General features: G+C 34.9%; 1 protein-coding gene across 5 annotated transcripts in view; it reads left to right on the top strand.

Moving 5' to 3' along the window:
• IFT88 (intraflagellar transport 88) overlaps positions 1-16,384 on the top strand; it is a 162,155-nt gene that overhangs the window by 48,432 nt on the left and 97,339 nt on the right. For all 5 annotated transcript variants that reach the window (XM_047722866.1, XM_047722862.1, XM_047722864.1 and 2 more), the window contains 2 exons: positions 676-746; positions 5,546-5,632. In XM_047722866.1, coding sequence (XP_047578822.1) covers positions 676-746; positions 5,546-5,632 — 158 coding nt within the window. The remainder of the gene's footprint in view (positions 1-675; positions 747-5,545; positions 5,633-16,384) is intronic.

Consider the following 16,384-nt stretch of genomic DNA (forward strand, 5'->3'; position numbering starts at 1 on the left):
TATATGAAAATGCCTGTATTTATAGATAAAAATGGTATAATAATGGCAATTTCATAAATTGAACTTAACATATTTTCTTAATAGATTATAAAGGTATTACAACATAGTTGTTGGCTCCATCACTCAGAACTTACTCTTTTTATGCCTCAGCTTCTTTATACATAATACAAGACTAATTATACTAACCTACCTTATAGGGTTGTGAGGATTAAATGAGGTATGTAAAATGCTTACAAGAGTACCTGGAACATAGTAAGTGCTAAGTAAACATTAACTACTATATATTATTTTCATATTGAGAAAAAATAATATCTTACCAAAAAATCATCTGTATTCTTAGGAGAGAATAGAGATATTGATTACTAAGGAATTTGATGATCATTAAAGTATTTATATTTGAGTTTAGAGCTTATAATGTCACACAGCTTCTGTGTACTTGGTCCTATTCTATCCAGTCTGACCTTTTATCAGTTGCTCAGAATCTGTTCAAGGAGAATATAATTGATAATCAGAAATGAGAAGAAAAGTTCTGCTTTATGCAAGGGAAAATAGCTTAGAAAGATTAATTTACTTTTCATTTTATGTAACTGCTTAGTGGTGAGGTTGATTAGAAATCCAAGTTCTTGGTATTTACTTCTGAATTGATCATTTTTTTTTCCAATTTTATTTTCCCAGGATGACCCACACACTAACTTAGTGATTGAAGCTATAAAAAATGATCATCTAAGGCAAATGGAACGTGAAAGGTAATATTTTGTGCCTTACCAATATAGATTTAATTTTTATAAAAGAATTGAATGTACATTCTGATTATTTCTCTCAAAACTTGTTATATTCAGTATATTTCTCCAATAAGACTATTGTTTCACCATTTCTATATATTACTAGATTCTCTTTTTGCCTTCAAGATAATCATAGTCCTCAGGCTGACCCCAATTATTCTTACTCAATAACTCTTACTGTTTCCTTGTAATTTGTTTTCTCTCTGTATTTGGTGTAATATTAGAACTTTGCTTATATTACTTTTATTTAAAAAATTATATTTTTATGTATTTTTGCCCACCTTCCCAATTAAATTTCATGTCCCAAAGACAAAATTTTGCTTATTTCTTCCTTCCTTCAGTATGGTACCTAGTCTCTGCCAAGTATGGTCTGAAAGTTCTGATATTTACTGTATATGTATTAGGAGTATATCACATGGTAGAGGGCCCTTAATTATTTTAATTGTGGTTAAAAACACATAACATAAAATTTGCCATCTTAATTATGGTACATAAGACTTCTTGGTTTGGTAATGTTATGTGCATTAACATTGTTTTATAACCAGTCTTCAGAACTCTGTGTGTGTGTGTGTGTGTGTGTGTAAGTGTTAGGTCATATACTAATTCTATTTATTCATTTTTAATTCCAGTGTCATTAAGGTTATATTAATTTCAGATGTACAATCCTGTTCATTAGTCAGTGCTCATCATGATAAGTTTACTCTTAATCCCTCTCACCTATTTCACTCCAGAACTCTGTATCTTCTCAAACTGCAATTTTACCCATTGAAGAGCTCTCTAGGCCCTGCCCCCAACACCTGGAAACCACCATTCTACTTTCTGTGCTATGAATTGACTTTATTTACCTCATGTAAATGGAATTACAGTATTTGTGACTGGCTTATTACATTTATCCTAATGTCCTCAAGGGTCATCCATGTTGTGGCATGTAACAGGATTTCCTTCCTTTTTAAAGCTAAATAATATTCCAGTATATGTATAGAAGGCCCTTAATTTTTAGAAAGTTTAATATTAAAAATACTTCTGGGAAGATGGAGTAGGCATAGTTTTCTCCCATTCTTCCCACAAAGTACAAATAAAAACCCTGAAAGTTATATATAAAACAAATACAAGAAAGGTGAAGAGAAGAGGACAGATTAGGAAGGGAGCTCAGGACTTGAGGAACAACATGGCAGTGAGTTCCCCTCATGTTTCCCAAACTTGGAGCTGAAGAAGCTGGCAATCAGAAAATGACAATGGTTGTATTAAAAAAAAAAAAAAAAAGGCCCCAAGAAAAGCCTGCTTTCTTTAGCCAAAGGAAAAGGAAGGGAGACAAAGAAGGCTAGCAAGACTGAAAACTTTGAGACAAATACCACACACACACACACACACACACAGACTGTAGCCCCACTCCCATGCATGCCAGCAAAAGTCAAGTGAGAGCCTAGCTTTCTACACCGATAAGGCTATAAAGAGGTACCCATACCCCAAAAGTCCAAGTAGGGAGCCAGGACTTTAATCTGATAGGCCCTTAATGAGTCCCACCACTCTGTGGTGTCAACAGACAGCACACAGGAGCCTGGAATTCCACTTCATGTGGCAGTGTGAGGAACTCTCCCTCTCTTTTGGTGTCAGAGAAAATAATAGAGGGTCAGAATTTTCATCATCATTCAATGGTAACAAGCCCACCCCACTGTGGTGTCAGCAGGGACCATGGTAGAAGCAGGAACTCCTGCCCTACCCAGCAGACACAAGGACTTCTTCCCATGTTGGTTGTCAAAGGAAGTCGTATTGGGAACCTAGGCATCTATTATCTGATGATAATGAGATGGTGTCTCTTCTTCCCCTGTTGGAATCATGTCAAAAAAGCCAGCTGAAACAGAAAATTTAAATAAAAATTTGGAGTATTATAGTGCAGAAATGTCCCAAGTTTTGATCAAGAATACTCGTCATACAAAGAACCAGGATTCATTTCAAACCAAATGAAAAATCGAATCAGTAGATGCCAACATTGACACGACAGAGATGTCAGAATTATCCGACAAATTTTAAATCAGCCGTGATGAAAATGCTTCAAGTGATTATGAACATTGGTGAATGGGTTCAATGGGAGAATAAAGGAGATATGGAAAGATTCAGTGAACCAGAATATGGAAAATAGAAATTACCCAATCTGAACAACAGAGAGAAGATAGAGTAAAAACAAAAATGAACAGAGCTTAAGTGACATCTGGGACTATAGCAAAAGATCTGCAATTTTTGTCATCAATGTCTTAGGAGAAGGAGATTGGACAAAGAAATAATGGCTGGTAACTCCCCAAATTTAGCTAGAGAAATAAATACACAATACAAGAAACTGAATAAATACCAAAGAGAATAAACCCAAGGAAATCCATGTGAAGATACATCACGATTAAACTTGTGAAAATTAAAGACAAAGTCTTGAAAGGAGACAGTGAAAAACAACACTTAAGGGAAAGTAATTAGAATGATAGTGGGAAAGTCCTAATAACCTAAGCTCCTGAATTAATAACTAGAAAAAGAAAAGCAAAATCAACCAAAGGAAGAAAAAATAAAGAATAGAAATCATTGACATTGAAAAAAAAAAAAGAAACATCAGTGAAAAATACAGAGCTGATTTTTTGAATAGATGAATAAAATTAATAAACTTACAGCAGAACTGACAAAAAAGAAATCACAGCTTGCCAGTATTAGGAACAAAACAGGAGCTATCTCTACAGGCTCTGTATACATCAGAAGGATAATAATGGAACACTACAAACAACCCTACACCCACAAAGTTGAAAACTTAGACAAAATGGACCACTTTCTTGAAAACACAAGTGTCCACAACTCACCTGATATGAAATAGATCATTTGAATAGCCCTGTAAATATTTAATTTGTAATTTTAAACCTCCACCCTCCCCCCAAAAATCTCTAGGCTCACATGGTTTTACTAGAGAAATCTAAAAGATGCCTAAAAAACAATTAGCATCAATTCTACTCAACTTCTTCCAGAAAATATTCATTTTATGAGGCTGGCATTCCCCTGATACCAAAACAAGACAAAGACAGTACAAAAAAAAGGGGGGTTGGGGAGACAATAGGTCAATATCTTATGAATATAGATGCAAAAATCCCAAAGAAAATACTAGTAAGCCAAAAATACAAACAAAATATAAAAGGAATTGTGTACCATGACCAAATGGGATTTATCCCAGGAATGCAAAATTGGTTTACTCTGTAAAAACCAATGAGTATAATAGAGGATATCAATAAAGAATTTTTTTTTCCACAAAATCCAATATGCTTTCATGGAAACAAACTAAAACACCTCAACAGGCTAACAATAGAAAGGAACTTCCTCAATCTGATAAGGACATTTATGAAAAGCCCAGGTTGACATACTTAATGGTGAAAAACTGAATGATTATCCCCTTAGAACAGGAACAATATAAGGATATTCCCTGTCACTAATTCAACATTGCACTCAGGGTCCTACCCATGGAAATTAGGCAAAAAAGGAAGTAAGAGACATCCAGATTGGAGTGGAAGAAGCAAAATTATCTCTGTTTACAAATTACATGATCTTATATGTGGAATATCCTACATAAATTTTAGAATCCACTAAAAAGCAATTGTAACTAATAAACAAGTTCAGCAAGCTATATAAGATATTTAGGAATTAGTACTATAGAAATATATACTAGCAATGTACTAGCCAAAACGAAATTCTTAATTACATTTACAGTAGCATAAAAATAATTAAGAATAAGTTTACCAAGTGAAGTGTAAAATTTGCACTCTGAAAAGTATAAAACATTACTGAAGTATATGCTAAGTAAATGGGAAGACATCACATTTTTATGGATAGGTACTTAATGTTAAGATGACAGTGCTCCCCAAATTATTTTATAGATGCAGTATAACCCATATCAAAATCTGAGCATTGGTTTTTTTTTAGAAAGTGACAAATTGATCCTAAAATTCATATGGAAATCTAAAGGATCTCAAGTAGCCAAAACAATACTGGTGCATAAATAATTTTGGAACACTGAAAATTAAATTAAATTAAATTCAAAAAAAAAAAAAAGAAAAAGAAGAGCAAGATTGGAAGCTCATACTCCAAAAGAAGAGCAAAATTGGAGGGCTCATACTTCAAAACACAAATCAAGTATGTTAGTAGCATAAAGATAGGCATAGAAATCATTGGAATGGGATTAAAGGTCCAGAAATAAACTTGTACATTTATAATTAATAAAAGCACCAGGATAGTTTGATGGAGAAAAGATAGTCTTTTCAACAAATGCTGCTGGGAAAATTGGATATCCTCCTGCAAAAGAATGAAGTTGGGTCTGTCTCATACCATACACAAAAATTATTTCAAAATGGATCATAGACCTAACTGTAAGAGCTCAGAACTATAAATTCTTAGGGGGGAAAAAAGCAGTATTATTCATCTTGTATTAAGCAGTTATTTTTGTTTTGTTTTAATATCAGTTTTTTTTTTTATTATGTTCATCCAGTATTTCTTCTATTTGTCAGCCTGCACTGAAAAAGAAAGATCAGCTATTGATCCAGAAGGCAGTTATGGCTTGCTAATCCCATTTCCTAGCCATGGTTGTTAACCTGACTTACGGACAGATTTCTAGTGTAGCTGTCCACTATTCAGTAGACTTTCATGGTATGTTAGCTTTGATAGGTAATGTTTATACTTTAAAAAAAAATCCAAACTCTTTATACCAAGTCTCTCAATAAAACTTTTTTGTTTGTTTGATATAGGAAAGCCATGGCAGAAAAATACATCATGACAGCCGCAAAACTCATTGCTCCTGTAATTGAAACATCTTTTGCTATAGGTTATGATTGGTAAGAGAGAAATTCAGTATAACTGGATGGATATGATGTTTTCATAATTTATACTTTTATTGATTTAAACTTTTATTAGAAAAGTAATTATGAATATTGATTTCTACTTATCAGGAAAATAATATGTGGTAAAATCAATATAAGGCATTCTGAAAGTTCTACTGTATTTTTATTATTGCTCATGTCATTTCTTAAATAGTAAGGTGTGCTACCATTCAATATAAGGATGCATAATTCCACTGTACAAATCTAACCTATATCTTCTTCCATTTTACTGTACCTTTTCTCATTTTTTTCCTTTTCTACCTGAAGTTTGTCAGTAGTACTGAAACTTTCTACCCTGAGGAATAACTCTCATACCTAAAGGGGCTGTTGTCTCCTGATGTAATGTACTTCCTAAATAGAAGTTAGGAGTTTTGTTAGAGTTGGAAAAAGATTATTTGTTGGATGAGTAGTGAATTTGTTTTCTTTGACCCAGTACAGGAATCCCCTTTGTAGCATCCCATATAGGTGGCCATTTAACTTCTGCTTGGAGTCTTCTGTTATTCAGCTTATTTCTGAACATCTTTAAGGGTTAGAAAAATCTTTGTATTGAACCCAAAATTGCCCCTCGTGGAACTTTTTTCTGTGATCTTTCAAGCAAACATAGACTGAGTCTATGACCTCTTCTGTATGGTACCTTACAGAGTTTTAAAAATCCAAGACACATATACATAGTTACAAAGCCAAGTACAGAAGATTTAACTATCTTCTCTTTCTTTCTTTCACTTGTCCATTACACAGTCCATTCTCTGTAGCTATGAGCTTGGGTTTTGTTTTGTTATCTTATTTTCTAAGTACCTTTCATGTTTCTTCTTGCTAGACATAACTTGTTTTCTTTAGCATATTATTACCATCTTTCAGATGCTTACTTATTCTGTTTATTCCTTGGAGTCCATTCTATTCCTTGAAATACGTTGTCTCCCTGGTTTAATTTGTACTGGAGGCGTCACAGTTGATCTGTGATGTTTTGTTTTTATTGGTATTTCCAGTTCCTGGCTCTCTTTTTTTGCATTTTTTGCTTCTGTTGCAGACTCAGGTTTTCTTGGCATTCTCTCTTACGGAATCGCTCTCTCTGCCTCAGTTTCTATACGACGGTTACTGTCTTGGCCTGGTGTTAAATATCGTCTTGGGGATTACTGCCATTTTTCCCCTGGTTTGGATCTTTTTTTCCTTAACACTTTATTTTTTATTTATTTCATCCTTAATTAACCCCTTTAATATCTTTCTGTGCATGTCTGTAAATGTGCAGTTCTATTCTCATTCCTGATTGATCATTTATTTTATGAGGTAAAAATTTTTAAATTTTAAGTTGTAACTTTGTTTTAGAAGTTTAAAAGCATTTCTTCATTGTTAGCTAATATTGTTGCAGATTAGAAGTCTAATACTAGACTCATCTTTGTTATTTGTAGGTGACCTGTGTTTTCTTTCTGATGATTTTTAGAATTTCCTCTGTAGCTTGTGTTATTCTGAAATTTCATAATGGTATGTTTAAGTTTGTCTTTTTTTCTGTCTTCCTCCTAAGCACTCAACAGACCCCTCAATTTGTAGTCTGTTGTTTCCTTTCAATTTGGGGAAATAGTGTTATATTATTTCCTTGGTAATTTATTTCCTTCTTCTCTACTTATAAATTTCTATCAGTTGGGTTTGAGACTCTCTTGTCACTTATCTTTCTTATACTTTCCATCCTTTAGCTTTGCTTTGCTTTCGGGAGACTTTCTTGACTTTCTCATCCAGCTCTTCCATTTAATTATTTTGCTCATGCATTTTAATTTTGTATTTATAAGAGCATTTTCATTATCTTTGGTTGTCTGGTTAAGGGGAGTCTGCAGGCTTTGCTTCACACAGAGATGGAGTGCTCAGTGATTCCTTAAGAGCCCTGCAGGCAGGCACCCTGATTCAGCCACCTTCCCAACTCATCTCCTCAATTGCCATCCCTGAACCCGTCTCACCTGGATTCAGTAGGGGCAGGAAACTCTCTCCTCTGCTGCTGCTTTCTTAGTGTCACTTCCTTTTTTTCTTCTTTATAATCCAGTAGTTTCTCATTCTTCCAGAAGTTGTATTTGCTCATGTTTTGAATCAGAAGTTTTGCCAGTTAGTGCCAATAGTGATGAAAGGACTTTTTTCAGAGTTTTTTTTTCTCTTTTCAGATACACAATTCCAGATTCTTTACTTATTTCAGATATGGTGTGTTTTTCTAGAATGACTGGTTTTCTGCCTGACTAGTTGCCTGCCTAGTTTATAAATGAGTCCCTTAAAATGTGTCCCTATATGTGTACACAGTACTCCACTTGTGTTTTGAATGGTCTTATAGTACAACAGAATCACTGTATCCCTTTTTGTGGGCACCGAACTGTGGCTGTAACCAAAGATTTCCTTGACCTGGGGGGCAACCACCTCACAATAAATGAACTCTATTTATTTATCTTTAATTATGCTGAATAGTATATATTATTTGTTTTACTATTATTAAATCTAACCTGAATTCTCTTAAAGTTTACTAGGTATACATATTAATTTTTTTAAGGATTTTATTTATTTATTTGACAGAGACACAGCGAGAGAGGGAGCGCAGGCAGGGAGAGTGGGAGAAGGAGAAGCAGGCTTCCTGCTAAGCAGAGAGCCCGAGGCGGGGCTCAGTTCCAGGACTCTGGGATCACGACCTGAGCTGAAGGCAGACGCTTAATGACTGAGCTACCCAGGCACCCCTACATATTAATTTTTAATGTTTTTACCTTTTCAAAAATATAACTATGTCTTTGCAACCTAGCAGTTGAGTGAAATTTTGAACATTTATCCAATGCCAACCAGTTTGACTGACATTTTCTACTAAATTAACATTTTAACTTATCAAAAGGCATTGCATTTGTCATATGAAACTTATGATCAAGCCCGACTAGATGGTTCTACTCATGTACCATTTTACTTTTACCTAAGTCTATGTTTTTACATGAATATGTTTCTATTGTTAAATGATAGCCTTATATTAGAAAAATGTTAGGTTCACTTAAGAAATGTTCACAAACAGCTCCCATGAAATATGAGAGTGAATGTATTCACATTTATGTTAAAGATAGATTCCAAGAGATTTTTGGTGTGGATACTGATATAATGAAAGAAGGAATCTAAGAAAACCCATTCCTTTACTGAGGTTCCAGATTTACCCTCACATATTGTTTTATCCAAACTCAGAATTTTTCCCCTTTATTTTTTCCAGGTTAATTGAGATAATTATTGACATATAATATATGCAGATTTAAGGTGTACAGTGTGGTGGTTTGATATCTATATTACAAAACTTTTACTACAATAAGGTTAGTTAACACCTCCATCCCCTCACATAATTATCTTTTAAAATTCTGCTTATAAAAATTAAGATTTACTTGTTTAACAACTTTCAAGTATATAATACAGAATTGTTAATTATAGTTACCATTTTGTATATTATATCCCAAAACTTATTTATCTTATTCCTGAAAATTTGTGCCCTTTAACCAACATCTCCCTGTCTACCCCACCTCCCAGTCCCTGGTACCACCATTCTACTCTTTATTTTTATTGTAGGTTCTATATATGAGTGAGAATATGCAGTGTTTGTCTTTGTCTGACTTGTTTCACATAGCATAATATCCTTGAAGTCCATCCGTGTCTCAAAAGGCAAGATTTCCTTTGTTTTATGGCTAAATAATATTCCTGCATGTGTGTGCATGTGTCTGTATCTGTCACATTTTCTTTATCTATTCATCTGTCTGGACATTTAGATTGTTTACATTTCTTGGTTTTTATGACTAATGCTATAATGAATGTGGGGTACAAATATCTCTTTGGGTTAGAGATTTCATTTCCTGTGGATATATACCCAGAAGTGGAATTGCTTGTTCTTATGGTAGTTCTCTTTTTAATTTTTTGGGGAATTTCCATACTGTTTTCCATAGCGACTGTACCAGTTTACATTTTCACCTACAATACAGAAGGGTTCCTTGTCATGTCTTCTCTTTTTGTTAAGGCCATTTCTCATGAATGGTTGTTAAATTTGCATTTATTAAGATGATCATATGATTTTTATCTTTCATTCTGTTAAGGTGATGTTCCACAGTTAGTGGTTTGCACATATTGAACTATTTTTGCATTCCAGGGATAAATCTCATTTGACCTTGGTATTTATAAGAGCATTTGCTTTTAATCCTTTTAATATGCTGTTGAGTTCAGTTTGCTCATATTTTGTTGATGATGTTTGCATATAAATTTTCATCAGGGATATTGTCCTATAGTTTTCTCTTGCTGTAATGTTCTTACCTAGTTTTGGTAATGGGTAGTGTTGGCCTCATAAAAGGAGTTTGGGAGTTTTCCCCTTCAGTTTTTTTGAAAGTTTGAGAAGGATTGGCTTAGAATTGACCAGTGAAACCATATATATGATCCTGGCTGTTCAAATTTTCTTTTTCTTCTCAATTCAGTTTGGGAAGTTATATGTTTCTAGAAATTTATTGATTTCTTCTAGGCTGTCCAATTTGTTGGCATATGATTTTTCCTAATATTCTCTTGTAATCCCTTGTATTTCTTTGGTGTCAGTTGTTTCTCCTCTTTCATTTCTAATTTTGTTTGAGCACTTTTTTTGATGAGTCTGGCTAAAGGTTTGTCAATTTTATTGATCTTTTCAAAGAACCAGCTCCTGGTTTCATTGAACTGTTCTGTTGGGTTTGTTTTTTTTTTAGTTTCTATTTCATTTATTTCTGCTCTAATCTTTATTATTTCCTTTCTACTACTGGTTTTGGGTTTTGTTCATTCTTCTTTTCTAGCTTCTTTAGGTGTAAGGTTACATTGTTGATTTGAGATTCTCCTGCTTCTTGAGGTAGGCCTGGATTGCTATAAACTTACCTCTTAGAACCACTTTTGTTGCATCCCAAAGATTTGGGGTCATTGTATTTTCATTATTATTTGTTTCTATGTATTTTTTATTGCTTCTTTGATTTCTTGATTGACCCATTCACTGTTAGTACCATCTTATTTAGTCTCCATGTATTTGTGGTCTTTGCAGATTTTTCCTGTGGTTGATTTCTAGTTTCATAGTGCTGTGGTCAGAAATAATGCATGGAATGACTTTGATCTTTTTTATTTTTTTAAAGATTTTATTTATTTATTTGACAGACAGAGATCACAAGTAGGCAGAGAGGCAGACAGAGAGAGAAGAAGGGAAGCAGGATCCCTGCTGAGCAGAAAGCCCAATGTGGGGCTTGATCCCAGGACCCTGGAATCATGACCTGAGCCAAAGGCAGAGGCTTTAACCCACTGAGCCACCCAGGTGCCCCCGATTTTTTTTTAATTTTTTGAGGCTTGTTTTGTGGCCTAATATGTGATCTCTTGTGGAAAATGGTCCATGGCACTTGAAATGAATGTGTATTTTGCTGTTTTAGGATAGAATGTTCTGAGTATATCTGTTTATTCCATCTAGTCCAGTGTGTCTTTCAAAGTCCTTTTTTCCTTGTTGATTTTCTGATTGGGTGATCTATCCATTGACCTATCAGTTACTTCCTTTGTGTTATTACTATCAATTATTTCCTTTATGTTTGTTATTGACCACTTTAAGTAATAGGTGCTCTCATGTCGGGTACATAAATATTTACAGTTGTTATACCTTTTTGTTGGATTGTCTCCTTAATGACTATATAGTGTCTTTCTTTGTCTCATCACAGTCTTTGTTTTAAAGTCTGTTTTGTCTGATATAAGCAATGCTACCTGCTTTCTTTTCATATCCTTTTGAATGATAAATGTTTCTCCATCACATCACTTTTAGTCTGCAGGTGTCTTTAGGTCTGAAATGAGTGTCTTATTTCTAGGTCTTGTTTTTTTAATCCATTCTATCACTCTTATGTCTTTTAATTGTGGAGTGTTTAGTCTATTTACATTTGAAGTAATTATTGATAGGTATGTATTTATTGTCATTTTGTTACTTGTTTTATGGCTGTTTTTAGAGTTTTCCTCCATTCCTTTCTTCTTTTGCCTTCTTCTGTCATGATTACTTGGCTTTCTTTAGTCATATACTTGGATTCCTTTCTCTATTTTCTGTGTATCTATTACTGGTTTTGATTTGTGGTTACCATTAGGTTTGTGTATAACCTCTTCTGGATGCGCAGTACAAATTATGTTGATGGTCACTTAAGTCTGAACCCATTATGTACTCCTCTCCTCCCCATGTTTTAGGTATATGGTGTCATACTTTACATCCCTTTATTTTGTGAATCCCTTGAGTGGTATTTACAGTTATACTTATTTTTACTGCTTTTGTGAGTCCTACTTTTCTTATTCTTGCTTATGGTCTTTCACTCAGAGAGTCCCCTTTAACATTTTTTGTAGGGCTAGTTAGTGATCATAAATTCCTTTAACTTTTGTTTGTTTAGGAAACGCTTATCTCTCCTGTTCTGATTGACAACCGTGATGGATAGAGTATTCTTGTCTGCAGATTTTTTCCTTTCAGCACTTTGACCATATCATGCCACTCTCTTCTGGCCTGCTAAGTTTCTGCTGAAAAATCAACTTATAGCCTTATAGGGTTTCCATTGGATATAACTGTCTTCTTTTCTCTTGCTGCTTTTTTTTTTTTTAAGATTTTATTTATTTATTTGACAGACAGAGATCACAGAGAAGCAGGCAGAGAGAGAGGAGGAAGCAGGCTCCCCGCTGAGCAGAGGGCCTGATGCGGGGCTTGATCCCAGGACCCTGGGACCATGACCCGAGCTGAAGGCAGAGGCCTTAACTCACTGAGCCACCCAGGCGCCCCTCTCTTGCTGCTTTTAAAATTTTTTCTATATTACTGCTTTTTGCCATTTTAATTATTATGTACCTTGGTGTGGACCTCCTTGAGTTGATTTTGTTGGGGCATCTTTGTGCCTCTTGGGCCTGAATTTATGTTTCCTTCCCCAGATTCAGGAAGTTTTCAACCATTATTTCTTTAAATAAATTTCTGCCCCCTGTTCTCTCTCTCTTGTCCTTTTGGGATCCTTATAATGCCAGTGTTATTACATTTGATGGTGTCTTTGAATTTCTTAAGTCTCTTCTAATTTTGCATAACTTTTTCTTTGTCATCTTTTCAGCCTGACTACTTCCAGTTACACTGTTCTCCAGTTTGCCACTTCATTCTTTTGGTTCCTCTGGTCTGTTATTTATTACCTTTAGTATATTTTTAATTACATTTACTGTGTTCCACTCTCTGATAGGTTGTTTTTCACCTCATGTTATGATCTCACTTATGTCCTCCAGTCTTCTCTTAAGTTTGATGAATATCTTTATGATCATTACTTTAAATTCTGTAGTAGGCATATTACATATTTCTGTTTCGCTTAGCTCTTGCTGTGGTTTTGCCCTGTTCTTTCATTTGGGACATATTCTTCTGTCTTCTCAGTTTGTCTAACTGTGTCTGTTTCTGTGTATAAGGAAAGTCAGCTACATCTCCTACTCTTCAGAGTACTGGCCTTATGTGCCTTGCCATGCAGTATCCCCTGTTCACCAGAACCTGGCATTTCAGAGATTATCTCCTGTGTGTGATATGTTTACCCTGCTCTTGTGGTTGAGCCAGTTTTTTCCTTCAGTCCAGTCATCTGCAGGGGCTTTCTTTTCCTGTTATGGGCAGTTTTTGTCCCTGTGGTTTAGTGGGCCAGTCTGCAGATGCCTTGGCTTCAGTTGAGTCAGGCCAGGCATTTGCCAGAGAGGTAGTAGCACCAAACTACAGGGTGCTCTCCCTGTGTTGTCCCCGAGAAGCTTCCATTGGTTTGCAGGACCTATGGTCAGAGCAATTATCTGCCTCCTGCCCACTTCTGGGGCCTCCATCTCACTGATCTGTTTATGTTTCCCTCTCTTCGGGGCAGGAGTCACTTTGTAGTGGTGCTGGCCACTGTCGGGACTTCTTGCACACTGCCAGGCCTGTGGCACTGTCCTATGTGGGCTCTGGCCAAGAGTGTGTTGGAAAGTGCAGATCTGCTAAAGGACGGCATAAAACAGTAGGGCTGCAATACTGTCAAGCTTTGACTACAGGTCCTCTCAGGAGGGGCCCTGATATTTCCAGACTAAGGCGGGCTATCTAGAGGGGTGGTTTGGCAGAAGCACAACATGGGAGCGGGGAGGGTAGGGCTGGCAAATTACATATCAAGTCCCATAGGTGGGCATGTGTTTATGCTGAGGAGCAAGGGAGGGAAATGGGGCCTGTCAGTTCCTTTATTTCTGGAGGAATTCCCCAGGGATTTATGTCCCTTTGTGACACACTCTGAGTTTTCTGGGTTATTTACACTGATGGGGTGTTAGGTATACATGGGAGGATGTGAGCCTAGGGTTTTCCTACTTTGCTATCTTCCCAGGAAGTCCTACATTATTGTAATATTCATTATGGTGATTTGTGACCAGTGATTACAACCTGCTGAAAGCTCACATGATGATTAGCATTTTTTAGCAACAAAGCATTTTTAATTAAGGTATGTACACTGTTGTTTCTTTTTTAGACATAATGCTGTTTCACTCCTCATAGACTACAGTATAGTATAAACAACTTTTATATGCACTAGGAAACCAAAAAATTCATTTGACTTGCTTTATTGCAATATTTGCTTTATTGACAGCAGTCTGGAACTGAACCCACAGTGTCTCCAAGATATGTCCATATGTGAATTGCAAATATTTTCTCCCATTCTGTAGTTATCTTTTCATTTTTGTTTTTTGTAGTTTCTTTTGCTGTATAGAACCTTTTTAGTTTGATGTGGTCCCACGTGTATCTTTTTTATTTTATTGCTTCTGCTTTAGGTGTAATAGCCAAAAATCAGTGCCAAGATCCATGTCAAGGAAGTTTTCACCTATGTTTTCTTCTAATTCACCAGTTTTCATTTCTGAATTTATTTATTTGTATCTTTCTTTTTTTCTTAGGTAGTCCAGCTAAAGATTTGTCATTTTTTTCTGTCTTAAAAAAAAATAAGCTCTTAGTTCTGTTTATCTTTTCTATTGTTTTTCTAATCTCTTTCATTTATTTCTGATCTTTGTTACTTCTTTAATTCTACTAATTTTGAACTTAGTTCTTTTTTTAGCTCCTTGAGGTATTAAGTGAGGTTGTTTATTTATGATTTTTTTTTCTTAATGTAGGTATTTATTACTATAAGCTTCCCTCTTGTAACCATTTTTTCTGTATACCATAAGTTTTAGTATGTTTTGTTTCCATGTGTTTCAAGGTATTTTTTAAATTTCCCTTTTGATATCTTATTTGGCCCACTGGTTGTTCAGGAGTGTAATTTTTTTAACTCTCCATATTGTGAGTTTTCTGGTTTTTCTCTTATTACTGATTTCTAGTTTCATACTATTGTTGGAAAAGATACTTAAGTATAATTTCAGTCTTCTTACATTTGCTGCATTTGTTTTGTGACCTAACATATGATCTGTCTGGGGAATATTTTGTGTGTGCTTAAGAAGGATGTATATTCTTCTGTTGTTAGATAGAATGTTTTGTATACCCATTTGGTCTAACATATATTTCAAATCCCATGTTTTCTTACTGGTTTTCTGTCTGTTGCATTGTTAAAAGTGAACAAAGCATTATTGAAACCCCCCCATTGTTGTACTGCTGTCTGCTTCTTCCCTTAGGTCTGTTAATATTTGCTTAACATATTTAAATGCTGTGATATTGAATGCATGTATATTTACAATTATTCTCTTTTTGATGAAAAGACTTCTTTATCATTATATAATGACCATTTTGTCTTTTTTTTTAAGATTTTATTTGTTGATTTGACAGACAGAGATCAAAGTAGGCAGAGAGGCAGGCAGAGAGAGAGAGAGAGAGAGGAGGAAGCAGGCTCCCCGCTGAGCAGAGAGCCCAATGTGGGGCTCAGTCCCAGGACCCTGAGATTATGGCCTGAGCCGAAGGCAGAGGCTTTAACCCACTGAACCACCCAGGTGTCCCACCATTTTGTCTTTTGTTACAGTTTTGACCTGAAGTCTATTTTGTCTGATACAAGTATAGCTCTTAGTTTTTTTGTTCCACTGAGTATCTTTTTCTGTCCCTTCACTTTGAGCCTGTATGTGTCTTAAAGCTGAAGTGAGTCTCTTGTGTCATTGGGACATTTTAATGCATTCAGACACTCTGTGCTTTAATTGAAGACTTTAATTCAGTTACACTTAATTATTGCTAGGTGAGGCTATTGATAGGTAATTATTAATTAATTTTAGTAGTTAATAATTACTAATAGGTACTAATGTCATCTTATTATTTTCTGGCTGTTTCATTGATCCCTTGTTTCTTCTTTTTCTTTCACTGTTTTTCTTTGTAAGTTGATGATTTCCATAGTGGTATGCTTTGATTCCCTTCATTCTGCCTCTTGTGCATCTACTGTAGATTTTTGTTTACATAAAATATTTTATTGTTATAATAGCCTCAAGTTAATGAGAACTTTGCATACAAAACCTCTACTCTTTTACACTCCCCATAATTTTACCTTCTTTTATATTGTGTATTTACCTTTTTAAATAGTGTACCCACTAACATTATTATAGTTGTTATTTTTAATACTTTTGTCCTTTATCCTTTTGAATTATGTGATTGACATAGCTCCATATTATAATATTGCATTATTCTGAATTTGCTATTTAACTTTAACAATATGTCTTGTATTTTCATATGTTTTCATATTGCTAATTAGCATTTTTTCATTTTGTCTTAAACTCCTTTCACCATTTCTTGTAAGA

This window comes from Lutra lutra, chromosome 3, assembly GCF_902655055.1.
Source record: "Lutra lutra chromosome 3, mLutLut1.2, whole genome shotgun sequence".
In the NCBI taxonomy this organism is placed as follows: domain Eukaryota; kingdom Metazoa; phylum Chordata; class Mammalia; order Carnivora; family Mustelidae; genus Lutra; species Lutra lutra.